Genomic DNA, 27,937 nt, shown 5'->3' with positions numbered 1-27,937 from the left:
TCCCCCTGCGCCCCCGCCCTCCCAAGGGAGCGGGTGGGAAAAGCCCTTTTTTTGGGGGGTAGGCGGGACGGGGCGGGGGCCGTGGCTCTTCCTCCGTTCCCCCCCCCCGGCGGCGGCACCGAGCTCCGGGCCGCCCCGATTAAAGGGGGCGGGAGCGCCGGGGGCCGCCTGCGCTCGGCTCGGCTCGGCACGGCACGGCACGGAGCGGCTCGGCACGGCGCCCCCGGGAGGAGGTGGGGGCTCGCAGCCCGCAGGCTGGGTGCTGAGGAGGGGGGGGCACCGGGGGGGTACTGGGGGTGGCCGCGGAGGACGGACGGGCTCAGCCTCCCGCTGCCGGGGTTCCCACGCTGGCCCCGCGGAGAGGTGCGCGGGGGGCTTGGGCATCCGAGGGTCCTCGCCTTCCTCGTGCCTCCTGCGCTCGGACGGGTCGCGGTGGTGTCCCACGGGGCCAGGCTGGGTGCTGTGCCCTGGTACGGGGTCGGTGCTATGCACCCCAACACCCCTAACATCTCCATGCCCAGCTGGGAGCGCAGGAAGCAGCGGGGTGTGGGTGCTCGTGGGCACCCCACGTCCCAGCACTGCCATTCCTGGGGTCGAGCACCCTGCTTGTGCCACCCCGCTGCAGGCAGGGTGCGGGGTGCCGGTGGGCAGGAGCAGCGGGGCGAGCAGCACCGAGGCACGGCGAGGCTGGGAAGGCGCGCGGGAGGAGGCAGCGGGACGGGCCTGTGGAGGCAAGAGCCCGAGCGCACCCTGTACCCTGCCTGGCAGCCTCCCGCCTGGTCTGGGCACCATCCTGCTGGTCCTGGGCACCGGGCAGCGAGCGGAGCCCCGGCCGGGCCCAGATGGGTGGCACGGGGAAGGCTGGAGCGGGGCCAGGCACTGGGCATGCACGTGGCTGTGCGCTCCCACGCGGGGCTGCTCCCTAACGTGGTTTTTCCCTGTGGATCAGCTTTCCCATCCACTGCCTGCTCATCCTGCCCGCATCCTGCAGCAGGCAGCTCTGCAGCTCTCCATGTTTGTCATTTATTGCATTTTACTTTTTATTGCTTCTGCCCCACCCGCCCAGCACCACCGTGCGCAGAGGCGCAGGGCAGCGGCAGCAGCACCCTGTCCCCGCCGTCCCGCAGGCTCCCACGATGAGCGGCCGGCTCCTGCTCCTCGCCGTGCTCCTGGGCCCCCCGGCTGTCGTGGCGCAGAAGAGGAGCCAAGGTGGGTGCTGAGCACCGGGCACCGCAGCGGTGCCTGCCCAGGCTGCAGGGGGGTGAGAGGGGCCCGGCTTCTCCTCCCCGAGGGCTCTGCAGCACCCCAAGACCTTGAGCTTGGGCATGGGGTGTGGAAGGGGCACCGGTGTGACATGAGAACAGGGAGAGGGGACAGCTCTGGAGGTCCCGTGCCGTGGGGTACCCAGGGTGCCAGCCCCGCTCCAGCTGTGCAGAGGGGGCAGGTGCCCTGAGCACCGGTGCTGTCCCGCAGTGGTGTGCGAGGACGTGCTGGAGGCCGACATCGCCTTCCTGGTGGACGGCTCGTCCAGCATCGGCAGGAACAACTTCCGCGCCGTCCGCGCCTTCATGGAGGACCTGGTGGCACCCTTCGTGCACGCCGTGGGCGAGAAGGCGGTGCGCTTCGCCGTGGTGCAGTACAGCGACGAGCCGCGGTGAGCCATTTAGGACAAGGTGTGGGGCTGGGGGACCGCAGGGCTGGGGGGTGACCTGTCCCCCTCTGCCCCCCAGGGTGGAATTCACCTTCTCCCAGCACGCCAACGGCACAGGTGTCCGGAGGGCCATCCAGCAGCTGAGCTACAAGGGTGGCAACACACGGACCGGTGCTGGCCTTCGCTACATCTCTGACAACTTCTTCGGTCCCACACATGTCCGGCCCGGGGTCCCAAAGGTACACGGGGAGGCATTTGGGATGCCTCAGGGGGTGCACGGGCCTGGGCTGAGTCTCATGGCTCTCCCCTGGCCCTCCAGATCTGCATCCTCATCACGGATGGCAAGTCCCAGGATGATGCTGAGCAGTCGGCCGTGAAGCTGAAGAGCCAGGGCATCAAGGTCTTCGCCGTGGGTGAGCGAGTCCCCAGCGTGCCAGCTGCTGCCCCGACCACGGGGTGAGGGGGGCTCCCAGTGGGCCTGGGGTTTCCGCCCTCACCCGCTGCCCCCCGACCCCCCCAGGGATCAAGAACGCCGACGAGAAGGAGCTGGTCCGTGTGGCCTCGGTACCCACCGACTTCTTCTTCTACTACGTCGGCGACTTCAAGCTGCTGGGCACGCTGGTGCCGCTGATGACGCGCCGGGTGTGCACGAGCTCTGGGGGCACCCTGCGCACCCTGGGTACGGGACCCCCCGCGTCCTCCTCCGTTTGGGATGGGGCTGCTGGCAGAGCTCGCTACCGCTCTGAGTGCAGCTGCCGTGGTGCTGCAATAAAACCCTCATCCCCATCCCTTGTGGGTCGGTCCCCCCTGGGGACCTCGGCCCCCCCGGGGACTTGTCCCCCACAGACGGACCAGGCCACGCTGGCCCCTCCAACCTGGAGATCCTGGAGCGAGGCCCTGACCTTCTGCGCATCCGCTGGACCCCGGCCAGCGGCCCCGTCACCGGCTACAGGGTGCAGCACGTCCCGCTGACGGGGCTGGGGCAGCCCGTCGTGGCCGAGAGGCAGGAGGTGAGCCCCGCGCCGGCTTGGGGTCCCCAGGGTCCCCTGCCTGGCTTGGGGTGACTCTGCCCCTGCCCAGGTGAGCCTGGGCCCCCGGGAGACCAGCGCTGTGCTGCGGGGGCTGCGCGTGGGGACGGAGTACCTGGTCACCGTCATCGCCCAGTACGCCAACAGCGTCGGCGAGTCAGTTTCAGGCCGGGCGCGCACCCGTGAGTACCCCTTAATTCCCCTGGGTACCCGTGGGTACCCCTGAGCGCCCACCGGGAGGCACGGTGGGGCCCAGGCAGGTGCTGGGTGCCTGCAGTCCATGGGGGCTCATCCCCATCCCCGCGTGTCCCCAGAGAGCCGTGCTGGCGTGCTGGATTTCCGCGTGGTGGAGGCCGGAGCGTCCTTCCTGCGCCTGGCCTGGCAGCCCGGCCCCGAGCCACCGCAGGGCTACGTCCTCAGCTACACCGCGCAAGGTGAGGGGACAGGTCCCCCCCAGGAGGGGACGGTGCCACCCGGACCCCCTTGGGTGAGCGGTTGGGGCGCGTACCAGGACTGCGACGAGCACACGGGCGTGCACACGCGTGTGTTCGGGCGGTGCTCGTGCCCCAGCTGCGGGGCGTGTGGGATCGCAGGCGCACAGGGGCTGGGTGGGGGCTCCCGCACCCCGAAGCTCCAGGCAGGGCCCTCACCCCCAAGGGCTTGGGGCATGCATCTGGGTGCTCGCGACCCACGGGCACACGTGGGGGGCAGGCGGTGGACCCCCACCCCGGCCGTGCCGCTGCACCTGGCGGGCCCTCCCTGCCCCCGGGTGCTGCAGTGCCCGTGCCTGGCCCCCATCCCAGCCTCGCCCCGTGCTCCCCACCCCTGGCACTGCCTGGCATCCCTGGGGCGAGGAGCCGGCCCGCAGACACCCCTTCCCTGCTGGGCCCGACACGGGCCGTGTCCCTGCCCCTGCCCGGACCCCTCTGTGTCCCCCTGCAGGAGCAGCCCAGGGCGAGGAGAGGAGCCTGGGGGCCGGCGCGCTGTCAGCCACCCTCAGCAACCTGCGCCCCGACACCGAGTACGTGGTGACGCTGCGGGCGCGCCACGCGCAGCAGCCCGCGGCCACGGCCACCCTCACTGCACGGACACGTAAGCACCGTGCACCCGTCCCCAGGCACGGCAGTGGCAGGGGGCAGCGGGGACAGCTCCTCAGGTCACCTCGGGGGGCCTCTGGGGATGGATAGGGCTCCTCTCTGGCCTGTTGCTGCCTCAGTGGTGAGGGGTGAGCACGGCTGGTGGCTGCGGGGTGATGCTCTGAGCCCCTTCAGCGCCTGGTGCACACCTTCAGCTCCTTCACAGCTTTCTGGAGGTGTCTCCACAGGAGCTTTACCCCAAGTGACATAAAAATGGGGATGAAAACCCCCATAGTTTCTTGTTTAATTCATGTCCTGAGCTTTCTGGGAAGAAACCGCAGTTTCCACAAGGGAAGAGGGTGGTGAAAGCATCTCCGGGCAGGGCTGGGGCTGAGGCCCTGGGGAAACACCTTTTGAAAGCCTCCAGCTTTGGCAACCCAACCCCTTCAGCCGCCCCAGCCAGCCTTAACCCGCAGAAAGCATTCCAGGCCCTAAAAGCAAGGCGCTGGGGGCCCGGCACCGCCTGCTTGGGAGGGGAGCTCTGCAGGGTGGTGCGGCACCTGGGGGCGCAGCGCTCTGCGCTGCCCCAAACCGGGCAGTTTTGCGAGGAAAGTGGTGCTCAGTGGCACCACCCGCGGGTACGACGGCCGCATCCTGCCCGCAGAGCGCCCAGCGGCCGTGCAGCACGTGGCCGTGCACAACGTGTCGGCGCAGAGCATGCTGCTGGCCTGGCAGCCCGTCACTGGTGCCACCGGCTACCGCCTCTCCTGGGCTGCCCTCACAGGTAGGTGCTGGCCCCAACCCCAGCCTCCCCGAGGGAAGGAGGGGGACGGGAGGGCGGTGGTGGCACCGGCGCTCCTCCTCCTCCAGCAGGGCAGGACCGGCGCAAGGTGGAGCTGGATGCCAGGCAGACGTCGCACGTGCTGGGGGGGCTGCAGCCCAGTACGGACTACGTGGTGACAGTGGCCCCGCTCTTCGGGCAGCTGGAGGGGCCCGCGGCCTCCGTCCGGCAGAGAACAGGTACGTGGTGGGCTCGGCCCCTGCTCGCCGCTGGCTTCTGGCTCGTCCTGGGGCAGGGACAAAGGGACAGGGTGACACAGCCCACCGGGTCTGTTTGCAGAGGCTAGTGTGGAGCAGACGCTGCGGACCAACATCCTGGGCCCCACGGCCATCCAGGTGCTCTGGGTTGCCCTCCGCGAGGCCCGCGGCTACCGCCTGGAGTGGAAGAGAGCCACAGGTTGGGCTCAGGGCGCCCGGTCACCGATGTGACCCGGGGCTGGCAGCCCACGGTGACACTGCCATCCCCGCAGGACCGGAGCCCCCCAGGACGGTGTCGCTGCCCAGCAGCATCAGCAGCTACCAGCTGACGGGGCTGCAGCCGGGCACCGAGTACCGCATCACCCTCTACACGCTCTACGATGGCGGGGAGGTGGCCACCCCTGTCACCACCTTCCAGACGGGTGAGTGGCCCTGGGGCTGTCCCCAGCCTCGTTAGCAGCGCCCTGGGACTGAGATATCACTTGTGGCATGCTCAAGCTGGGACCAGAGCCACACGACTCCCATCTCACCGGTCCCAGCCCGGGCCAAGGACAGGGTGACAGCAATGCCACCTGGCTCCAGCTCAGCGTGTCCCCTTGCAGGCGTGGAGGTGCCCGTGGGCGCCGTGACGGATCTGCGGCTCCTCGAGGACATGGGCAGGAGAGTACGGCTGGGCTGGACTGGTGTCCCCGGCGCCACTGAGTACAAAGTGACGGTGCGCAACGCCCAGGGTGAGCTGGCAGGATGGGGATGGGGGGGCACTGCTCGGGGGCACCGCTGGGGTGACAGCACTGGGGACCTTGGCCGGTGCTGAGGCTCCTGCGGCCGCCCTGCTCCCGGCAGATGGCACGGAGAGGACGAGGCGTGTCCCAGGCGGCCAGACGGTGCTGGAGCTGGGTGACCTCCGGGAAGGTGTCACCTACCTGGTGCGTGTCTCAGCCCTCGTGGGTGGCCGGGAGGGCGGCGCCGACACGCTCAACATCCGTGTCAGTAAGTCCACGCTGCCTGCTCCCCCCGGTGTGCTGTCCCCATTGAGCACCAGGGTGGCCATGGGGCCCTTGGGGGTGTCCCCGTGCTGATGCCCTGGTGCCATCGGGTGCTGCAGAGTACCCGGCAGTGGGCAGCATCTCTGAGCTGCGGGTGGTGGAGGCCAGTCCCAGCCAGCTGCAGGTCACCTGGAGGGGGCTGCCGGGTGCCGGGGGCTACCGGCTGACGTGGCGGGCCAGTGATGGTGAGTGTGGGGGCTGTGGGGTGGGGTGGTGATGCTGTGGGAGCCCTCCCCACCCTGGCTGTCTCTTCTAGGCCAGGAGCAATCCCGCTTCCTCCCTGCCGACCCCACCACCTTCACCATCGAGGGGCTGCGAGCTGGGACCGTCTATGCCATCGGTGTCTCTGCCACCATCGATGGCCGTGAGGGTCCCCCTGTCACCACCACGGGGCGGACAGGTGAGGCAGCCCCTTGCTTGCTGATGCCAATTGTGCCATTTGCCGTGGGCACAAGTGACAGTGGCCTTCCCCTTGTCACACAGCGCCCGAGCAGGTGGGGACAGTGTCCCGGCTGGAGGTGCAGTCGTCCAGGAGCAACGTTGCCCGTGTCACCTGGGTCGGCGTGCCAGGAGCCACCGCGTACCGCGTGGTGTGGAGCCGCAGGGACGGTACCGTGGGACGGAGACAGGGGATGGGGACAGGCTCCGATGGTGGCAGCGTCCGGGGCTGACTCATGGTCCTCGGCAGGGGGCTCGGAGAGCAGCCAGCGGGTTCCCGGCCACATCAGCTCCTTCGACATCCCCGACCTGGAGGGAGGCGTCTCCTACACCGTGAAGGTCACGGCGCTCGTTGGCAACCGGGAGGGCAATCCCGTCTCCATCATCGTCACCACCCGTGAGCTCCGGGGGACGGGGACAGCACTCTGGCGGGGTGCCCTAAAACCTGCCCTAATGCCTGCCCCTCTCCCTGCAGCGGAGGCAGCCCCGGTGCCCCCCATCAGCGGATTCCAGGTGACGGAGGCCTCGGAGCAGCGCCTGCGCCTGGCCTGGGTGCCGGTGGCCGGCAGCACCGGGTACCGCCTGGCCTGGCGCCCGGCTGAGGGTAAGTGCGGCATTGTCCCCGTCCTGCATGGCCACGTCGTCCCCCGGCCCCTCATCTGTCTGTCCCCATGCAGGAGGGCCCCAGCGCAGCCAGCAGCTCCCGGCTGCATCCAGCTCCTACGACCTGGGGGGGCTGGAGCCCGGTCGGCGCTACCATGTCAGCATCACCAGCCTGGTGGGCGGCCGGGAGAGCTCGCCCGTCACCGTCACTGCCGTCACCGGTAAGGGGCTGCGTGGGGCCAAGGGAGCATCGCCCCTCCGCCACGGGGCCCCAGTCTCAGGATGGAGAAGGGTGGTGGGTGGGAGGTCGGGAGAGGGATGGGGGCTACCCCATGGGGCCGGGACACTCCATTCTCCCCCTCGGCAGCTGCCCCCGGCCGTGTCACCAGCCTGCGGGTGACCGACGTGCGGAGAGACTCCGTAACGCTTGCCTGGACTCCCGTCCCTAGTGCCTCTGGGTACGTCCTGTCCTGGAGCCCTCCTGCAGGTGAGGCAGGCACGTGGCTTGGGGGGGAGGCTTGCTGTCCCCAGGGGGGTGCTTGCTGTCCCCAGGGGGGGCTTGCTGCCCCCATCCCGGCTGACTCTCCATGGGTGGCAGCCGGCGGCGAGGCACAGCGGGCACTGCCAGGCACCGCCAGCTCCCAGCAGGTCTCCGGGCTGCGCCTGGGCCAGCGCTACACCTTCACCATCCGCCCGCTCCTCGGCAGCGTGCCGGGGGCTGAGACCTCCGTCAGCGAGCGCCCAGGTACCGCCGGGTGCCAGGGGACGATGCGGGGCGGTGATGGCCCTGTGCTGGTGGCTGCCTCACCCCTTCCTCTGGCAGTCTGCAGGGACGCCCGAGGTGACATCGTCTTCCTGGTGCATGGCACCCGTGACAGCTCCTCCGGCGCCGACACCGTGCGCAGCCTCCTCTCCAACACCATCACTGCCCTGGGACGCCTGGGCCCCGATGGCACCCAGGTACGGGGCTGCCGTGGTGGTGGGGGGCGGTGGTGCCACCCCTGTCCCTTTTGGTACTGAAAGGGGGCTTATAAAAAAGGTGGAGAGCGGCTATTTACTTGGGCAGATAATGATAGGACAAGGGGGAATGGTTTTAACCAGGAGTTTAGATGTTAGGAGGAAATTCTTCGCTCAGAGGGTAGCGAGGCACCGGCACAGAGGAGCTGGGGGTGCCCCATCCCTGGAGGTGCCCCAGGCCAGGCTGGATGGAGCTGGGGGCAGCCTGGGCTGGTGGGAGGTGCCGTGCCCATGGCAGGGGGTTGGAGCCGGGGGGTCTTTAGGGTCCCAAACTGAGCTGTTCTGTGGTTCCCACACCCCGCAGGTGGGCCTGGCCACGTACAGCTACCGCAGCCTGCCCTGGCTGCTCCTCAACCGCTCCAGCGACCTGCCCGCCGTGCTGGAGCAGATCCGCACCATGCGCTACGAAGAGCCCAGCGGCAATGCCATCGGTGAGGGGACGAGCTGGAGCCGGGGAAGCGGCCCGCGAGACCTTGTTAACACCCCCTCATCCTTTTTCCCTTCCCAGGAGCAGCCATCACCTTCGCCAGGACCTACCTGCTGAGCCCCGGCGCGGGGCGCCGGCCCGGCGTGCCGGCGGTGCTGGTGGTCCTGGCCGACGGCCCCTCTGGGGACGATGCCATCACTGCGGCCAGGGACATCAAGGCTGCGGGTGAGGGGGGACGGGGTCCCTGCAGGATGGGATCCCCAAGGGTTGGGGACCCCCCGGGTGCTGCAGCTCAGGTGCTGAGGGTGCTGCTGGCGCAGGGGTGCGGGTGCTGGCGGTGGGCTTGGAGGGGGCAGACCGGGAGCAGCTGCGGCGCATGGTGACGGCCGAGGACCCGCGCTTCGTCTTCCCCAACCGCGGCGCGCTGCAGGAGCTGGAGGGAGAGCTCACCGACGACCTCTGCACTATCATCTCCACCAGGGTGAGGGGCCGGGCCGCCTGGGGGGAGCAGCCCCCATGGGGAAGGTGTAGGGCTTTTCCTCCCCAGGTTGACGTGTCCTCCCCTTGTCTCACCAGCCGGAGCCGGAGCCAAAGCCCTGCGCCGTGCAGTGCCCCAAGGTGAGCGTCCCCGTGCTGTGGGGGCTGAGCGGGCACCGGGGACTCCTTGCCGTGCCCACAGCATCGGCACAGTGTGGGGCTGAGCATGGGGCTGGCAGAGGGGTGCAGCCCCTCACCCCTTTACTCTGTCCCTTTGCAGGGCGATAAAGGGGACCCTGGTGAGGCGGTAAGTGTTTTGGGGTACCCCCTGCAGCTGGCAGGGCTTTATGCCCCTAAATCCTGCTCATGACAGCCCACAGAGGATGCTGATCTCTGGCCTTGTCTCCACAGGGGCCACAAGGGCGTACAGGGCAGCCGGGCCCTCCCGGAGAGCCGGTAATGTCCTGCTTGGGGGTGCAGGGGGAGGTGGGGGACATCACAGCCCCCGTGTCCCCCTCGTCCTGCCGGCGGGTGGGCGCCGGGGCAGGGATCGACACAGCCCTTGCCACAGCAGTGGAGGGGACAAGCGTCCCTTGGCCACCACCTGCCACCAAGCCTGTCCTCTCTGCTGTCCCAGGGCCGCCACGGGCTGCCTGGCCCCCCAGGACCTGTAGGACCACGGGGTCCACCAGGAGAGAGTGTCGAGCAGCCAGGAAAGAAGGGGGACAGAGTGAGTAACCCCCTACCCGCACTGCCTGGGGTCCTCAGGCACAGGGACCTGGCCCCCAGGGGCCTCTTTCTGCCCCTTCATCCTCTCCCCCAAAATTCGTCTGGTGAGGAGGGAGCTGGGGGGAGCCCCACTGCTCCATCACACCCCTGCTCGGTGTGCAGAGGGAAGGTGGCATTGGGGCCAGCGCTGCTGGGGACACCTGTGGCACTGCTGTGACACTTCTCTCTCCTGCAGGGATTCCCTGGAGCTGATGGGGGGCCAGGAAGCCCTGGCCGTCCCGGGAACCCTGGGTCCCCCGGACAGCCGGTGAGTGTGGGTGTCCCCATGGGTGTCCCCGTGGGTGAGCTGGCACCGATCCAGCCCCGACTGATGGCTCTGTCCATCACCCAGCCTCCCCTGCTTGCTCCAAGCTCTCTGCTCACCCCTTCCTGGCACCAGGGGGTCTCCTTGGCTGGTGGGGTCACCGCTGTCCCCAGTGCGTGTCCCCCAGGCCAGGAGTACTGGGCAGGTACTGACCGTCCTGCCTTGGCTGGAGCCCCCATCCCCATCCCCATCCCATCCCACCCCATCCCCTCTCCCCATCCCGGCAGGGATGTGCTTTCACCTCCTGAGCTGTTGTTTTCCAGGGCACCCAGGGCGTCCCCGGCCCCCGGGGGGATCCTGTGAGTATGGCCCCATCCTCCCCAACCCCGCGCCCCCCTCGAACCCCTGCTCACTCCCACCTTTTATCCCCAGGGGCCGCGGGGACTGACGGGGCTTCCTGGCCTGAAGGGGGAAAAAGGCGAGCCGGTAGGTGAGGGGCACGGCGCTGGGGGGGGACATCTCACCACCTGCACCTCCTTGGGCTTGGTGCTGGGGAGACCCCAGGTTGTCCTGCCCCAGGGACGTGGTGGGATCCGTGGGGACGCTGACTTATTTTATATTTTTCCCCTCATTCAGGGAGAGCCCAGGGTGATTGTGGATGGAGGACAGGGTCTGCCCGGACGGAAAGGGGAGCCGGGCACGCCGGTATGGATGGGGGTGTGGATGCTGGGGGGTTTCCACCCGCACCCCGTGCCCCCCCAGCTGATGGAACGTCTCTCTCCTCCAGGGCAACCCTGGCCCCCCCGGCAGCCCTGGCCCCCGGGGTCCCTTTGGAGATCCAGGCCCTCTGGGTCCCACGGGGCCCATGGGGCCACCGGGACCTCCGGGAGACTTTGTAAAGGTACGTGCCCCCAGTGCTGCATGGGGACAGAGGGACAGCCAGCAGCTTGAAGCTGGTCCCCTAATGTGATGCTCCTGGTGCTGCGCGGCTCCTTCCTTGCCGTGTTTGCTCTCTGTGCCCCCCTCCATCATCCATACCCCTTGTGAGCCGTTGCCCCATCATATGGGGGGGGGGTGAGGCATGAGGAGAGCCCAGACCCACCCTTACCCTCTTCCTTTTACCCTTGCAGGGGGAGAAAGGTGACCGAGGGGAGAGGGTAAGTGGCTCCACGTGCCCCTGGCTCCTCAGCCCCCCTCGATGCCTCAATGGGGGTGAAGATGTCCCAGGGCACTTCAGCCTCCCTGGGAGGGGCTGAGCTGTGGGGCTGTCACGCCAGGCTCACCAAGCTCACCCCTGTCTCTGCAGGGCCCCCCTGGACTTGTGGATGGGGCAGCGCCCCGAGGGGAGCCAGGCCCCCCGGTGAGTCCGGCCCCTGGGCCAGCAAAGGGGAGCGGGGCCGTGGGCAGCCGGATGCCCCCAGGGGCTGAGCTGTCCCCTCGCTGTTCTCTTGTAGGGTCTGCCTGGGGACCCCGGTCCTCGGGGACCTGCCGGCACCCCTGGACCCAAGGGCGAGAAGGTAAGAGGGTGGTGGGCCCCCCCCCCCGGCTCTGCGGCGGGGACACACGTCCCCCTCTCACGGTGTGCTGCCGGCTTTCCTGCCCCCCAGGGTGATGGTGAGGACGGTTTGCCAGGGCCACCCGGCCGCCCAGGGGACCCAGGGGACCGGGTGAGTGTCCCAGGACAAAGGAAGGTGGGAGGTGACATCCTCCCCCCGCGGGAGGTGACATCTTCTCTGCCCTCCTCTGCAGGGCCCACGGGGACTGCCCGGGGAGCAGGGCAGGAAGGTGAGTGGTGCGAGGCCGAAGGGTGCTCCTGCGGTGCACCCGCATCCCCCAGCCCCTCTGGGGGGAGAAAAGGGGCCCGGGGGCTGTGTGGGGACGCGTGCCACCCCCTGCGGGTCCTGCCAGCCCCCAACCCCATCTTCTGTGCCAGGGAGACCGCGGGGCGCCAGGCGAGCTGGGAGAGACGGGCGAGAAGGTGAGGTGGGGACGGGGGCTGCCTGCTTCGGTGACCTCTGGGGTCCCCGTGGCACTGGGGAGGCTGTGGCCCTGGGTGACTGCCAGGAGTCTCGGGTGGGATTTGGGGATCAGCACTGCTCCCTGCCTCATCCGTGGGGCTTGGGGCAGCGTGTGGGGTGGGAGGAAGGCTGCCTGAGACGCTCCTCTGCTTCGCTCCGCAGGGGGACCGTGGTGCGCCGGGTCCTGAGGGCGAGAAGGTAGGCGGGCTGGGGGGCCGTGGCCATGCTGGGGCGATGCCTGCCCTCCCTAGGAGATGCAGTCCCTGGCACCTTCCTCTTCGTCTTTCTCTCTTCCTCCAGGGCGAAGTGGGAGCCCCAGGACGGCCGGGGCCATCGGGCAGAGAGGTGAGCATGGGCGGTGGCGATGCCACCCTGAGGACAGCGGGGTGGCCGTGCCCTGGGTGCGTGTCCCCGGGCACCGCCAGCCCCCTGAGGTCTCCTCCCCTCACCAGGGAGCTCCGGGACCAGCCGGACCACGGGGCGAGAAGGTGAGGGAGAAGCAGGGTGCCAGGGAGCTGTGGGCTGTGGGGAGGGGGCCAGCACTCACACCCATGTTTCCCCAGGGTGATCCAGGAGCGCCCGGCGAGCCCGGCCAGCCGGTAAGTGGTGCTGCCCGGCACCTCGCCCCATTCCTGGGACAGGGAGCTGCGGCAGCGCCCGGCACTGTCCCAATGCTTCTCCCCCAGGCAACCAGCGTGGCCAGTGCCAGAGGAGAGAAGGTAGCCTTGTCCCTGTCCCTGCCCCTACCCCCTGTTGGTGTCCCCGGGGCGCAGCAGGGCTGGACGTCAGCACCATGGGGACGCCCATGCTGCTCCCCAGCTACACGGTGGGGAAAGGGGAGGTCTGGGGGGGCTGATGGTGGCACTTCATCTGCTGCAGGGTGACAGAGGCTTCCCAGGACCAGAAGGGCCTCCTGGCCCCAAGGGCAATGTGGGAGAGAGAGGTGCCCGTGTGAGTACTTCTGGGGCTGGGCATGGGGGCATGCAGGCCCCCCCGGGCACCCCCTTGCTGTCACATGGTGCCAGTCCCGTTGCTCCAAGCTGCTCCCCTTTGTGTTTAGGGTGACCCTGGTCTGAGCATCCCGGGCCCGGCCGGCCCCAAAGGCGAGCAGGGCGATCGGGTGAGTCCGGGTGAGCCCGCGGGGCTGGGGCTGGGGGGGTCTGACCCCGACACCCACCCCAGCCCCCCGTAACACGTGCTGTCCTTCTGCGACCCCCAGGGCATCCCTGGCCTTGCTGGCAGGAGCGGCCCCAAGGTAAGGGCGTTGCAGGAGGCATCACCCCTCCGTCTGTCTGCCTGTCCATCCGTCAGGCACTGGAGGGGTACCGCCTGGGGGAGCAGAGGGTGCTGTGCTGAGCCCCTTTTCCCCCTTTTCCCCCCCATGGCACCCTGACCCACTCCCCACTTGCATCCCCAACCTAGGGGGACCCAGGGGAGCCGGGCGAGAAGGGCGAGCCGGGCCAAGCGGGCACACCAGGGCAGACAGGGCTGCGTGGCAAGGAGGTATGTGGGGCTGGGGGCCGGGAGGACATTGGGGGGGATGCCATGGCCCCGATTTGGGGTGGGCCAGCGGGGAACAGCACATGGGGATGTTGGTGACTTGTCCTTTTGTCCCCCGGCCGCTGCTGCTGACCTGTGCCTCAGGGCGAGCGTGGAGAGAAAGGTGACGAAGGCACCCCGGTGAGTGAGGGCCCTGCCGGAGCACTGCCCCCCCTCTGCCCCCCACCCCGCTCACCTCCTCTGTCCCGCAGGGCGAAGCAGGCCTGCCTGGCAAACCCGGAGACAGGGGTCCGCGGGTAAGTGCCGGGCTGGTGAGGAGACCGGGGCCGGGCGAGACAACCGGGTGGCTCAGGCTGACGTGTGTCCCCCTCTGCCCCCCTGCCCAGGGGCTGCCCGGGTACCGCGGCCCCCCCGGGGAGAAGGGCGACCTCGGGGACCCGGGTCCCGAAGGCAGAAACGTGAGTACCACTGTGGGCATGCCCATGGCACCCTCTCCATGGGGGTACCCCCTGTCCTTTCCCCACCTGGGTACCCTTGTCCCCTCCCAGTGGGGGTACCCTCATCCCATGGGGGTACCCTCTTCCTATGGGGGTACCCTCATCCCGTCCCTGCCCATCCCCTCTCCCGCAGGGCGCCCCAGGAGCACCAGGGAACAAGGGTGACCGTGGCGAGCCGGTGAGTGACGCTCCCCCCGGCGGCACGCAGCCACCCGCCTGTCCCCCACCAGCCCTGCTGTCCCCTCCTGGGACACACCAGGTCCCGCTGACCCCCTCCTCTCTCCCTTCTTGCAGGGGCCTCCTGGACCTCCGGGACGATCAGTAAGATCTGCCCAAACCCCTTTCCCCATCGGCGGGTCAATGCCCGCTCTGATGGCCCCTCTCTGCCCCGCAGGTGGATGCGGGGCTCGGAGGAGCAGGGGAGAAGGGCGAGAAGGTAACAAACAGCCTGCACCGGGCGCTTGGCATCGTGCTGGGGGACCTGTGCCTTTTGTGCTGGCCCCAGGCAGTGCTCTCTGACTGCTGTGCCTTCCCCCCCCAGGGGGACCCCGGGGACCCTGGCGAGGACGGAGCGAAGGGTGCCAGGGGTGACACCGGCCCCCCCGGCCTGCCGGGAGAGAGAGTATGTGCGGGGTGCCTGGTGCCGGGAGCCCGGTGCGGGGGGTGATGGGGCAGTGAGGCGAGCGGTGCTCTGGAGAGCTGGAGGGTGAAAGGTGGGCACTGGGGCTCCCCCTGCTCCACCTGAGCAGCTTCTCTCTTGCAGGGCATCGAGGGCCCCCGCGGCCCCCCTGGCACACGGGTGAGTGCCCCCTTCCCCACGGCGAGGTCCGTGCCCTACTCAGCCCCCTGTTGGGGGTGACAAGGGGCTTACTCCCTCCTCCTCCCACCCCACAGGGTGACCCTGGGGACCGAGGCTTGCCAGGAGAGAAGGTGAGGGGCTGGGGGCTGCCCTGTGACACCCCTGTCCCTGCCTGGGGTAGCACCTCCCTGCCCAGGCTCTCAGGCTGGAGAAAGCATCCTGAGTCTTTTTTTCTTTTTTCTACTTACAGGGAGAGCGTGGCCCACCAGGGCTGGACGGCCGCAACGGGCTGGAAGGGAAACCTGGGCCCCCAGGTCCCCCCGGGCTGAGGGTGAGCATGGAGCTGGGTAGAGGCACTGGGAATGGGGGCTGCAGGGGCTGGAGGAGGTGATGGAGCAGAGGAACCGTCCCACCGCACGTCCTCTGCTTCAGGATGGAGATGCTTGTAGCAAAAGGCTCTCCCTCACATCCTTCTTGTCCGCAGGGGGACCCAGGGAAGCAGGGGGACCCCGGCCGGGATGTAAGTACCTCCTGGGAGCACGGGTTGGGGTTGTGTTCCTGCTGGGGACATCGCCCTCACAAGGCACTGCGGTCCTGCCCCGTGCTCCCTGTTCTGGGGCCGCACAGCGGGACCGTCCCCAGCCCGGGTACAGCGCCACTGTCCCCGGCCCTGCTCCCTCCTCCCAAATTCGGCTGCAGAGGCCTCCCCCTGTCTCCTCTCCCCACAGGGGCTGCCGGGGCTGCGTGGGGAGCAGGGTCCGCCTGGTGCCGTGGGACCCCTGGGGCCGCCCGGCCTCCCCGTGAGTACCAAACGCCCTGCCCCACGGGGACGTGCCCTGCCCCGTGCCCTCTGTGGTTGCTCCCAGCTGGTTCTGTCTGCCTGGAGCCCCCCTGGCTCCGTGTTCTGGGGGGTCTCTCACCGCCTCTGCTTCCCACCAGGGCAAACCCGGTGACGATGGCAAGCCTGGCCTCAACGGCAAGAACGTGAGTAGGGGAGCGGGGCTTGGCTTCGGGGCACCCCCGGGGACCCCGAGGGCTGGAAACCCCAATCAGACACGAGGGTGGGGGAGGTGTGGGGTGAAGGGCCCCAGCCCTGTGCCACCCAGTGCCCATGGCAGGGGAACTGGGCTCGGGCACTGGGGTCTGGCACTGGTTCACAGCCTCCATCTGCAGGGAGAAGACGGGACACCAGGAGAGGACGGGAGGAAGGTGAGGAGCAGAGCCCTGGGCCGTCCCCGTGCCCACAGTGGGCACCCCATTTCCTGGGCTCTGGGGCTGGGGACGCAACCTTCTGAGTCACAGACAGACACAGACACAGATTTCTAGGTTGGAAGAGACCTCAAGATCATCGAGTCCAACCTCCGACCTAACACTAAGTACTCCACTAAACCATATCGCTAAGCTCTACATCTAAACGTCTTTTAAAGACCTCCAGGGATGGTGACTCCACCACCTCCCTGGGCAGACCGTTCCAATGCTTAATAACCCTTTCGGTAAAGAAGTACTTCCTAACATCCAACCTAAACCTCCCCTGTCGCAACTTTCGCCCATTCCCCCTCGTCCTGTCACCAGGCACGTGGGAGAACAGACCAACCCCCACCTCACTACAGCCTCCTTTAAGGTAACTGTAGAGAGCGATAAGGTCGCCCCTGAGCCTCCTCTTCTCCAGGCTGAACAAGCCCAGCTCCCTCAGCCGCTCCTCGTAAGACTTGTTCTCCAGACCCCTCACCAGCTTGGTCGCCCTTCTCTGGACTCGCTCGAGCACGTCCATGTCCTTCCTGTAGCGAGGGGCCCAAAACTGAACACAGTACTCGAGGTGTGGCCTCACCAGAGCCGAGTACAGGGGGACAATCACCTCCCTAGACCTGCTGGCCACACTGCTTCTTATACAGGCCAGGATGCTGTTGGCCTTCTTGGCCACCTGAGCACACCTGAGCACACTGCTGGCTCATATTCAGCCGACTATCAACCAATACTCCCAGGTCCTTCTCGGCCAGGCAGCTTTCCAGCCACTCATCTCCCAGCCTGTAGCTCTGCTTGGGGTTGTTGCGCCCCAGGTGCAGGACCCGGCACTTGGCCTTGTTGAACTTCATACAGTTGACCTCAGCCCATCACTCCAGCCTATCCAGATCCTCCTGCAGAGCCTTCCTGCCCTCGAGCAGATCGACACACGCACTTAGCTTGGTGTCATCTGCAAACTTACTGAGGGAAACTTACTGAGAAACTTACTGAGTCCTTTTCTTCTTTTTCTCTTTTTTATTTTTTTCTATTTTTTTCCCTTCCCAATGCCAGGGCGATAAAGGCGATGCCGGGGCCCCTGGCAGAGACGTGAGTACCTCTGAGCTGGGGCTCCCCTGCTGCCCTGTGTGGTGGTGGGGTGTCCCCGCTGGGGACAGTGCCTGGGCACCCGTGTCCCAGGGTGACACCGCTCTCCTGGCAGGGCCGCAGCGGTGCCAAGGGCGAGCAGGGGGACAGCGGCGTGCCTGGGCCCCCCGGCCCCCCTGGCCTCCCCGGCATCCCTGGGCAGGTTGGCCCCCCAGGCCAGGTTTGTAGTCCCCAAGCCCTCGGTGCCAGCCGGGGCCAGCAGGACCCCTGTCCCACGGCTCCCTTGGGGCACTGCCCCGTGTCCGTGGGTGCCATCGTGTCCCCTCCGTGTCTTCTAGGGGTCACCGGGCCTCCGCGGGGTTGCTGGACCCAAGGTAGGTGTGTTCCTGACCCCAGCCCTCCACGGCAAAGCTCTGGGGGGGACCATGCCCCAAGGGACGAGTCCTTTGGGGCCCCTGCTCTCCCTGACACCTCTGCTGTATTTCAGGGGGACCAAGGGGAGCCTGGACCGCGAGGGGAACCGGTGAGTACCCAGCACTGAGCCCAGGAAGCTGGGAGCACCCCAGAGAACCGCAGCCCTGCCTAGGCAGCACCTCGTGATGTTAACTCTGAAACCTACTGAGGGCAGCACCAGCCTCCTCCCCTTTCCTGCTGTACATCTCATTCCCTCTCACTCTAAATATAGGGGCGACCTGGCATCCGCGGTGACCCCGGGACTGCAGTGGTGAGTTCCCCACCACCCCATGGGGCTGGAGCAGCCCCCAGAACCCCAGCGGTGGCAGCAGCATGACACCAGCTCCCTGTTTAATGTCCTTCTGTTGCAGAACATCGAGCGTAGCCTGGAAGCCCTCGGCATCAAGGTGGGCAGGCTGGGAGCTGCCCTGCGCTTGGCAGGGCTGGGGATGGTGCCGTGACCGGGAAGCATGACCCCCTGAGCCATGCCTCTTTCCTCCCTCCCAGGTCTCATCCCTTAAGGAGCTCACGGGTGCCTACGACGGGAGCTCGGACTCATTTCTGCCCGTGTCCGAACGGCTGCGGGGGCAGAAGGGCAGCCGGGGGGAGCCAGGAGAGAGGGGCCCCCCGGGACGGGAGGTGAGCGCTGCTGGGATCCGGGGGCTTCTGTGGGCACCTTCCCACCCCCCTGCTGTACCCAAATTCACAGCCCTGTGTCCCCCTTCCCGTCTAGCTCAGAGATCCAGCCGATCTGTACATCTTGGGGTGCCCACCCTACAGCCTGGCACGGTCCTGGCTCTGGCAGCCCTGAGTGTTTTTTTCTTGCAGGGCTCCTTAGGCTTCCCCGGTGAGCGAGGACCCAAAGGTGACAAAGGGGACCAAGGTGCCCCCGGCCCCCAGGGTCCTGCAGGCCGGGCTGTGGGCGAGCGGGGCCCCGAGGGGCCGCCTGGGCAGCCGGGGGAGCCTGGCAAGCCGGGCATCCCGGGGGTGCCGGGCCGGGCCGGGGAGCTGGGGGAGGCCGGGCGGCCCGGCGAGAAGGTGAGTGAGGGGATGCGGGCTGGGGGACCTGGCCCCCATGCTTGGGGACAGCTCCATGACCTCCCACTGCCTCCTTTCCCCAGGGTGACCGGGGCGAGAAGGGCGACCGGGGTGAGCAGGTGAGTCCAAACCGGGACAGCGTCCCAGTGTCCCCCCCTCTGTCCCCCGGTGCTGTGATGGGGAGCACCCCGGGGGGCACAGGGCTGCCCCATGGGGGCCAGGGTCAGCCACGCTGGGGCTGGCTCTGCCCTGTTTTCCTCCGCTGTCCCTTTGATGCTCCCCCTATTTTCCTTATGGCTAGGGCAGAGATGGCTTGCCAGGCCCCCCAGGTCCCCCAGGGCCCAAGGTAGGTGACAGATGCTGCTGGGGACCCTCTCCAAGAGGTGCCGGCTGGTGCCTCTGTGGTGGGTGTCCACGTCCAGCTCCCTGGCATGGGGGGCTTGGGGAGGGCTGTGCCACTCGGGGACCTCCCGGGGGTCCCCTGGGTGCCAGCCCTGACGGAGCTGTGCCCGCAGGCAGATGTGATGGAGGGCAGCCTGATGGGCTTCCCAGGGGAGCGCGGCCCCCCCGGACCCAAGGGAGCAAAGGTGCGTGCCTGGGGAGAAAGGAGTAGGGCGACAACGGAGCCAGCCCCCCGGAGCTGTTTGGGAACGATGTGACAACCCCACAGCTGTGACGAGCTGGGCTGGGGCAGGGGACAGCGGGTGGGCATCCCAGCTGCAGCACGTGAGGCTGGCAACATCCCCTCTTCCTCCTCCTCCTCCTCCTCCCTGCAGGGTGAGCCGGGTGCCGAGGGCGAGCGAGGACCCAAAGGAGATAAGGTCTGCGTGTAGTAAGTCTCCCGTGGCTCCTCCGCTTCTCTCTTCCTCCTGCGCTCCCTTTCCGGGCTCGGCACCAGCTCTCTGCTCTCCCCTCTCCGTGTGCTGCCAGTGAAGCCCTGGGCAGGGGCGCAGCTGGGGACACCCCTCTCTGGGTGCAAGCGGGACGTGGGGGCAGGCGGGGGGACGGGGACGGCCCTGCCTGCAGTGCAGGTCCCACAACCCCGCGCCTCTCCCCACGGCAGGGTGAAGGCGGGCCGCGGGGCGAGCGAGGAGAGCCTGGCGAGAAGGGCAGGGATGGCTCCCCGGTGAGTATGGCACTGGACCTCCACCCCCATCATCCCCATGGTCTCCATCCCCGTGGTCCTCATCCTCATCCCCATGGTCTCCATCCCTGTCTCCATCATTCCCGTTCCCATCATCCCCATGGTGTCCATTCCCGTCCCCATCATCCCCATGGTCTTCATCCCCATCCTCATCCTCATGCTCATGGTCTCCACCCCCAACTCCATCATCCCCATCTTCCTCATCCCCATGGTCTCCACCTCCATTTCCATCTTCCCCATCTCCCCATCTCTGTTCCCATCTCCATCTCCATTCCCGTCTCCACCATCCCCATGGCCCCATCTCCACCCCACTGTCTCCACCTCTTCTTCCAGGGCCTTCCAGGAGAGAGGGGTCTGGCTGGCCCCGAGGGGAAGCCGGTGAGTGGGGATGCGGGGGGGATGTGTTCTGGGAGGGGTGGGAAGGTCCCGTGGTCCCACAGCAGCTGCCACCAGCCCCAGCGGGAGCATTCACATGTTGTTTGCCTCCTTCCCTCCCCCACAGGGCCCGCAGGGCTTTAGAGGGCCCCCCGGCCCCCCAGTAAGTACCCCGCAGCCGGGTACTGCGCAGTGGCACCATGCTCATCCCCTGGGGAACTTCTGGGGCAAGCGGGGCCGCTTGGAGGTGCCGGGGTCCCGCTTACCCCCTGGCTCTGACATGCTTCTTTGCAGGGCTTGCCAGGCTTCCCCGGCGTGCTGGGACGCCCGGTAGGTGTCCGTCCCCCCCTGCATGTCACCGTCCCCCTGCATGTCACCATCCCCCTGGCTCTTGCTCCGTGGGTGCTTGGCACGGCGCATCCTGGTGGGATCTGGCCGGGCTTGTCCCTGCTTGGTGTGAGTGCCCAGAGCCACCGTGCACTGGGGACCCGCTGACCGCATCTCTTCCTCCCCCCCAGGGCAACCAGGGAGAGCCGGGGCCACCAGGACCTCCGGTAAGGACCCCCCCGGTGTCCCCGTGCTGGGACCACGCTGTCCTGCTGCCCCCTCCTCATCCCGAGGAGCCGTGCCACCAGCAGGCACCACGAGGACATAATGTCACCTTGTTCCCTGCAGGGCACTGCTGGCCCCCCAGGGACCCAGGGCCCAGCTGGGATGAAGGTACATCATCATCATCATCATCACCACCACATTTGACCCGGCAGAAGAAAGCACGGTGCCCTGCTGGCACTGGGGGCTGTGGGGAAAAATGTGGGGCTGGTCCCCTGCTGGAGCCAGCCCCTGGGGGATTCAGGGGATGTGGGGACGCGGTGTGGCTGTGGTGGCAGGGGCGTTGGGGCACGGGGACCGACACAGGTGCTGTCTCCACAGGGTAACCCGGGGGAGCCTGGTGCCAGCATCCGGGTGAGCCTCCACTCCCTCCCCACCAGCGCCAGCCTGGTCCCTGAACCCACAGCCCTTCCCAGGGGACAGCTGATGTCCTGGCTGTCCCAGAGAGATGTGCCAGGGTGGCATCTCCTCTCTGACCCCGCTTTTTCCATTGCAGGGCTTGCCCGGTCCCCAGGGCAGCATGGGACTGCCTGGCCCCCCTGGCCCCCCCGGCCTCGTGGTAGGTATCTGCAGGCACCGATCCCTTGAGAGCTTCCCGTCCCTGTGCCTGGGTCCTGGCTTAATTTTTGGTCGTTCCCCCATTACAGGGTCCGCAGGGTGCCCCCGGGCTGCCAGGACAAGTGGTGAGCGTGCCTTCCCCACCCGTCGTCCCGCGGGGATACTGGCCCCTAGGGGCTGGGGGGCTGCGGGGTGCACACAGCCCCATCCCCGCCGTGCCGTCCGCAGGGGGAGAGCGGCAAGCCGGGCGTGCCGGGCCGGGACGGCGTGTCGGGGAAGGATGGCGAGCCGGGGATGCCAGGGAAGATGGTAACGAGGCCGGTCAGCCCGGTGCCATCGCTCCGGGGCTGAGGGGCTCAGCACGGGCTGCGGAGCTTTGGCAGCCGCGGCTGAGAGCTGCGTGCTTTGTGCCAGGGTGTGCCGGGACCTTCGGGCCCTGCCGGCCCCAAAGGGGAGCCAGGGGACGCCGGAGCCCCGGGGCAGGTAAGTGCAGGGCTCCCCGCAGCCTGCCCTGCTCGCCGGGACGCACCAGAGCCCCCCTAACCTGACGCCTCTCTCCCCTGCGCCCCAGGCCATCACCGGCCCCCCCGGTGCCAAGGGCGAGAAGGTAAGGAGCTGGGGTACGTGGGGGGCCCCCACCCCGCAGTGGGCAGGGGTCCGCAGGGTGCTGAGCCTCGTGTCGCTGCAGGGCGAGCCGGCGCTGCTGGAGGGAGTGCTGCTGGGCGAGCCCGTGAGTTGGTGCCCTCAACCTCTGCACTGTGCCCCCCCGGGGTGCTGCAGCCCCCCTCCCCGGTGCTGCTCTCCCATCCCTAATGCCTCTCTCCCCCTCCCCAGGGATCCAAAGGTGCCCGGGGCTTGCCCGGCCCCAAGGGAGAGAAGGTGAGGAGTTGCCCCAGGCACGGAGGGGGCCGTGGGGGTCCGGTCACCTCCGCTGCCCCCCCTAGTCACACCCCCCTGCTGTCTGCTTGTGTCCCCCTGTCAGGGGGAGCCCGGAGGATCCGGAGAGCCGGGAGACCCCGGGGAAGACGTGAGTAGGGGGCACTGGGGGGAGGGCAGCACCGTCACCTCCCAAGGGGAGCCCCCCCTTACCCCATGCCCCAGCCACCCCCCAAAACCCAGCCCTCCCTGACGGCTCCGTGTCCTTGCAGGGAGCCAAGGGGGCGTCCGGAGCCAAGGGAGAGAAGGTAAGTGTCCCTGCCGCAGGGACACGCTGCCCGGGCACCCCGTGCCCCCCAGGGGTGACCATCCCCGTGCTCTCTGCCCCACCATGCAGGGCTCTCCGGGTGTCGGTGTGCGGGGACCACCAGGACAGGACGGGCCTCCAGGCTTGAAGGTAGCCCCTTCCCTTGTCCCTGTCCCTGTGTCCCCCGGCTCTTGCCATGTCCCAGGTGCCCGATGCCATCCCGGCCCAGCCGGACAAGGCAGAAGCACGTTCCCATTTCCCTGGGCCACGTCTCTTTTCTCCCCGCTGCAGGGTGACATCGGCCTGCCAGGACCCCCAGGACCCCCGGGCTTAGCGGGTATCGCTGGGGCACCGGGACAGCCAGGCCTGAGAGGGGACAGCGGGCAGCCTGGCGTGCCAGGTCCCCCGGGAGAGCGGGTAACGGCAGCGGCCAGCACCTGGCCTCGCTGACGGGGTGGCCTCGGGCAGCCGCAGCGGGGTCTCAGCAGCCCCGGTCCCTGCCCCGGTCCCTGCCCGCTCAGCACCATGTCCCCACCAGGGGCTGATCGGCTTTCCCGGGAGGGACGGTGCCGCAGGACCACCAGGACCCCTGGGACCCCCGGGGCCAGCGGTGGGTACGGGGGGCTCCGGTACTGTGGTGCCCCCAGGGCGGGGGCAGGATCTGTCCCTGGTCCCATCCTGGCCCAGGCAGGGTGACGGGGCCCTGGCACCACCTTCCCGTGGCTCGCTCACCCTCTCCTCTCTTTTAGGGCACACCTGGGGCCTCTGGCCAGAAGGGTGACAAGGTGAGACTGGGGACGGCCCTATAGCATGGGGGATGTGGGGCTGCAGCCCCCACCTCGGGTGGTGCTGAGCCCGCTCTGGAAGATGGCACGTGGGCACCTGCCCTGTGCCAGGCTCTTGGGGCAGTACGGGGGGGGGGTCACAGGATGTCCCCTGGCATGGCGGGGGGGGGACACAGCACAGCTGGGGCCATGGGCAGCTGGGATGGGGACAAGATCTTGCTTTCCCCCCGCAGGGTGACCCCGGGGCCGGGCTGCCAGGAGCCAGAGGCGAGCGTGGCGACCCAGGACCGCGGGTAGGCACCACCACAGACCCCCCCATCCCACCACCAGTCCCCCATGTCCCCACCTCAGGCACGGGGTGCCGCTGGGGGTGCCCCCATCCCAGACCCCTTCCTTCACATCCCCTTTTCTCCTCCTCGCAGGGTGAAGACGGGCGCCCGGGGCTGGCAGGCGATCGCGGGCTGACGGTACGTACTCAAAGCTCGCTGCCCCCCCAGCTGTGTGTGTGTCCCCCCCCAACCACCCCTCTCCTCTGTCCTGCAGGGCTTGCCTGGAGCCCGAGGGGAGCGCGGGGACAAGGTAAGGGACCCTCCCTGGGGGCTGAGGGACTGGGAGGGGGGGACACCTCCCCAGGGAGGTGCTGCCCCCTCCCATCTTCACGACATCTCACCGTCCCGTCCCCGCAGGGAGACGTCGGGGCCATGGGGCCCAAGGGAGACAAGGTGAGACCCTGGGGCTGGGGTGGCAGCGGGGGGCACAGCAGTGCCGTGCCCCCACCCTGCTCAACCCAAATCTCTCACAGGGCGATAGCATCGTGGTGGAGGGGCCCGCTGGGGTGCGGGGCAGCAAGGGGGAGCCGGTAAGAGATGGGGGGCTCCTCGCTGCCAGGGGGCACGTTGTCCCCACGGTCCTGCCCTGGGGAGCTGGCTCCCCGCATCCCAACGTGCATCTCCCTGACCCCATCCCTCTGCTTCCCCCTCTGCAGGGAGACCGTGGCCTGAAGGGCTCAGAAGGGGACAAGGGGGACAAGGGCGAGCAGGGCATGCCCGGAGAGAAGGTATGGGGCTGGGAGACGGGGGACTGGAGGGCTGGGGGACACGCAGGGCTGGAGGGACCCGGGCACGTCGGTGTCCCCGTGCCCCACGTTTCTGCTTGCAGGGGGCGAGGGGCGAGCAGGGCGAGAAGGGCTCCACGGGCTTCCCCGGGGCACGCGGCCCCGGCGGGCAGAAGGTAAGGGGCTGGGCACCCACTGGGGGTGCTGGGGGTGCTGGGGTCACCGTCCCCTGGCCTGAGCCCTGCCTTTGCCTTCGCCAGGGAGAAGTCGGCGTGCCAGGGGAGCCGGGAGAGCCGGTGAGGAGACACGTCTCGGTGCTGCTGCCACGCTGCGATGGGGCAGGATGGGTCCCCATCACGCTGTGCGCTTCCCGCAGGGCCAGCCTGGCCGGGATGGCATCGCTGGAGCCCGGGGAGAGAAAGGGGACGTGGGGTACCTGGGCATGCGTGGCCCCAAGGTGGGTCGTCCCCGCTGCACGACGGCCAGCACCCGTGCAGGCCGCGCAGGGCTCTGACTCCCCCTGTCCCCACAGGGTGACCGCGGCATGAAAGGCGCCTGCGGCCTTGACGGGGACAAGGGCGAGAAGGTGAGCGGGTGCCCACGCTGCAGAGCCCCTCCGTCCGTCCCTCAGCCACCGGGGATGGCTGAGCCCGGACCTCAGCCCTGCAGAGGCGTCAGAGGGACCCCAGTGAGGGTCCCCTGCTCGGGGTGAGCCCCGAGGGCAAGGACTGACGCCCACCCTGCCTCTCTCCTGCCTGCTGTAGGGAGAGCCGGGGCTGCCGGGGCGCTCGGGACTGCCGGGGAGGAAAGGCGAGCCGGTAAGCGCCGGGGTGGCACTGGGATGGGGTGCGGATGCACAGCGGGGGCTCACCGATATCTGCTTCATCCCGCAGGGAGAGCTGGGGCTGTCAGGAGTGCCGGGGGCCCCCGGGAAGGAGGGACTCATGGGACCCAAGGTAGGGCAGGGTGGGGCAGGGAGAACCATGCTGGGACCTTGGGGATGGTCCTGGGGCTCCTCCCCTCCATCGCCCACTGCCTGCGCCTTCCTCTCCCCAGGGCGACCGGGGATTCGACGGGCAGCAGGGAGCCAAAGGAGACCAGGGGGAGAAAGGAGACCGGGTAAGCGGGCTGGGAGGGGATATATCCATCGCATCGCTTTGGCTTCACCAGCATCAAGCCTTGCTCCGTGGGGCATCGGACCCTGATACTCCCGAAAGCTGGTGCTTTGGGGACACCCCAGCTGTGGGGACAGAGCATGGACCCGGTGCCCACTCTGGGACGTCTCCAGCCCGTCCCTCTGCTCTCCCGCAGGGTGCTCCAGGTGTTATTGGTGCCCCCGGCCCCCGGGGCAGTGACGGGGTTCCTGGCCCCCCTGGCCCCCCAGGCAGCATTGGCCCGCGAGGACCTGAGGGCATGCAGGGCCAGAAGGTGAGTTCGAGCTGCGGTGGGGGCACGACCTGTCCCCGGAGAGGCCAAGGGGGTGGTGGCTTCAGGAGCTGTGTCCCAGCTCCGTACCTGCCCTGCCAGCTCTGTGGCTTTGGGGACCTCCCTTGTGTCCCCCTGCCCAGGGAGGGGACAGGAGAGGGGAGGTTTGGGACCCTTCTCCTGGGGCTGGGCTGGACCCAGGGCACCGGGGAGGGCAGGGAGACTCTGGGGCTCGCAGGGGAGCCACTGGCCAGACCCTGAGCCCGTGTCCTTTGCAGGGGGAGAGAGGCCCCCCGGGGCAGGCGGTGATGGGGGCTCGCGGCGTGCCCGGCATCCCCGGCGAGCGAGGAGAGCAGGTGGGTGAGCGGGCACCCGGCCCTGCCCTGGGGAGCCCCGGGCACAGCTCCCACCTCTGCTCTGCTTGTCCCTAGGGCAGTCCTGGTGCTGAGGGGCTCCGCGGGGAGAAGGGGGAGCCGGGCATGACGGTAAGGGGCTGGGGGACCCCGGCACGGGGGTGACGGGCTGGGAAGGGCACCGCATCTGTCCCACTGATGATGATGGAGGAGCATGCCCCACCTCCGGGCTCTGCTCAGCACGTGAGCCCGGGGGAAAGTTTTCCCCATCTCTAATCCCAATTTCCCTTGTGACACACATCGTTCCCCCCCTGCTCGTTGGCAGGAGGAGGAGATCCGGGCCTACGTCAGGCAGGAGATGAGCCAGCACTGCGGTGAGCATCCCCCGCCTGCCCCGGGGCTGGGGGTCTGTCCCCACAGCCCCTAATTCCCACAGCCCCTGACCCCCCCCCGCCCCTAACCCCTGCCCCGTCTGTCCCACAGCGTGCGGAGGGCAGCTCCCGCGGCGCCTGGATTCTCGTGAGCACTCAGGTTGTGTCCCCGTCCCTTTCCCTGTGCCCCTGCCCCTCTGGGCTGCGCCCCCAGATAGGCCACCATTTTTTGGGGGTCTGGAGGCCACTGGGACCCCCTGGGACCCCTTGGTACCCCTTGGTCCTTGCTGTGGTGTTGGGAGCCAGAGCCAGGACAGGCGAGCTGGCTGGGGATGGGGGCACAGTGATGGGTGGGATGGGGCACGGGGGCTGTGGGGGGGCACGGGAAGAGCTGGGGGCTTTGTCTCCAAGGAGGCTGGGGGAGCCAGGCCAGGAGCATCCTTCACGCTGCCCACGGAGGAGGAAGAAGTGTCCGCCAGGAGAGGGAACGCAGCCAAACAGGTGATGGAGAGCCTGGAACCCCCTCCCAAGAGGAGCTGTGTGGCATCCCTGCTGTGCCAGGGGCTGGCAGCAGGGACCTCCGAGCCTCTGGGGGACGCGGTGTCCCCAGGACCCCATCCCTGGGCTGCAGCAGTGCCCGGGAGGTGCTGGGCTGCTCTGCACCCTCAAGGGGAGGGTTTCCCTTGGGGAGCAGCAGAAAAGTGCCCCAGGGTCCCCTCGCATCCCACTGATGCCCGTGCTGCCCTCCCCCCCAGGTCTATTTTCCCAGTACCCCCCCACCCAGCCGCTCCCTGCTCCCAGCGCTCACCTCGTCCCTGTGCTGAAGCTGTCACACGCCGAGGAGGAGGAGGAGGAGGGTTAGTGCCATCCCTCTGCTTTTTGTCACCGTCCCTTTTACCCCTGCTCTGCGGGTGCCCAGCCCTTTGCTCACAAGTACCTGGGGGTGCCCAAATTCCCACAGGGCTGTGAAGGGCAGTGTGGGGGGTGATGGGGGCTGCTCATGGGGGGGTGATGGGGGCTGCTCACGGCGGGTGCTGCCTGCAGGGCAGGACAGGCACGTCCTCATGGACACCAACGACCTGGAGTACGACAGCACCTACGCGGATGAAGAGGAGGAGGACTACGAGGCAGCCCTGGAGGCAGACAGCTCGGAGCAGCCTGCCGCTGACGGTGAGCTCCCGCTGCCCGCAGGGAGAGCAGCTGGGCTGGAGGTGCCGCGGTGCGGGGCTGCCCCGTGCCTCCAGCACCGCTGCACCCCGTGTGCCCTCACCACCGCCCCGTGTCCCCGCAGCCTCGCCCTGCGGGCAGCCCCTGGACGAGGGGGGCTGCAAGCGCTACACGCTGCGCTGGTACTACAGCCAAAGAGCCGCCGAGTGCCGGCCCTTCGTCTACAGCGGCTGCGGGGGCAACACCAACCGCTTCGGCAGCCGCCAGGAGTGCGAGCTGCGCTGCGGGCAGCAGACGGGGGCAGGTAGGCATGGCACGGCACGGCATGGCACAGCACAGGCTGTGTTAACATGGAGCAGGGACAATGCTCTGACGCCACCTCGCCTCTCTCCGCAGGTGCCCCCCGGGGCGGTGCCGGCAGCGCTGCGGGCGGGCGGCCGGAGGCGTAG

General features: G+C 68.6%; 1 protein-coding gene across 1 annotated transcript; it reads left to right on the top strand.

Moving 5' to 3' along the window:
- The first annotated feature begins 216 nt into the window (after positions 1-216).
- On the top strand, positions 217-27,937 carry COL7A1 (collagen type VII alpha 1 chain). Its single transcript, XM_050712804.1, has 96 exons — positions 217-233; positions 1,128-1,209; positions 1,474-1,654; positions 1,731-1,890; positions 1,971-2,064; positions 2,172-2,330; positions 2,498-2,661; positions 2,732-2,861; positions 4,429-4,539; positions 4,629-4,775; positions 4,876-4,992; positions 5,066-5,215; positions 5,396-5,524; positions 5,637-5,783; positions 5,899-6,024; positions 6,096-6,239; positions 6,323-6,448; positions 6,528-6,674; positions 6,762-6,881; positions 6,955-7,101; positions 7,248-7,367; positions 7,479-7,625; positions 7,704-7,840; positions 8,202-8,328; positions 8,406-8,549; positions 8,645-8,805; positions 8,901-8,942; positions 9,082-9,108; positions 10,267-10,320; positions 10,471-10,539; positions 10,622-10,735; positions 10,965-10,991; positions 11,289-11,351; positions 11,442-11,501; positions 11,768-11,812; positions 12,416-12,451; positions 12,913-12,972; positions 13,072-13,107; positions 13,275-13,355; positions 13,497-13,532; positions 13,604-13,648; positions 13,739-13,810; positions 13,983-14,027; positions 14,144-14,170; positions 14,244-14,285; positions 14,391-14,471; positions 14,613-14,648; positions 14,744-14,779; positions 14,899-14,979; positions 15,133-15,168; positions 15,377-15,448; positions 15,588-15,632; positions 15,822-15,857; positions 16,941-16,976; positions 17,089-17,193; positions 17,659-17,697; positions 17,798-17,833; positions 17,934-18,065; positions 18,255-18,464; positions 18,548-18,583; positions 18,766-18,847; positions 19,017-19,051; positions 19,241-19,285; positions 19,528-19,590; positions 19,942-19,986; positions 20,111-20,230; positions 20,278-20,313; positions 20,502-20,537; positions 21,089-21,151; positions 21,240-21,275; positions 21,379-21,459; positions 21,565-21,633; positions 21,722-21,880; positions 21,985-22,029; positions 22,133-22,177; positions 22,299-22,334; positions 22,625-22,750; positions 23,083-23,118; positions 23,541-23,585; positions 23,662-23,697; positions 23,805-23,840; positions 23,921-23,977; positions 24,104-24,175; positions 24,277-24,348; positions 24,549-24,629; positions 24,705-24,758; positions 24,937-24,990; positions 25,066-25,128; positions 25,229-25,291; positions 25,484-25,600; positions 25,876-25,953; positions 26,029-26,082; positions 26,276-26,324; positions 27,366-27,491; positions 27,613-27,792; positions 27,885-27,937. Exons 2-96 carry the CDS (start codon positions 1,137-1,139, stop codon positions 27,935-27,937), a joined length of 7,854 nt encoding a protein of 2,617 aa, XP_050568761.1. The 5' UTR covers positions 217-233; positions 1,128-1,136.

Source organism: Cygnus atratus, chromosome 10 (genome assembly GCF_013377495.2).
Source record: "Cygnus atratus isolate AKBS03 ecotype Queensland, Australia chromosome 10, CAtr_DNAZoo_HiC_assembly, whole genome shotgun sequence".
NCBI classification, from domain to species: domain Eukaryota; kingdom Metazoa; phylum Chordata; class Aves; order Anseriformes; family Anatidae; genus Cygnus; species Cygnus atratus.
Note: the sequence above shows the minus strand (reverse complement) of the source record. Positions and strands in the feature narration are given on the sequence as shown.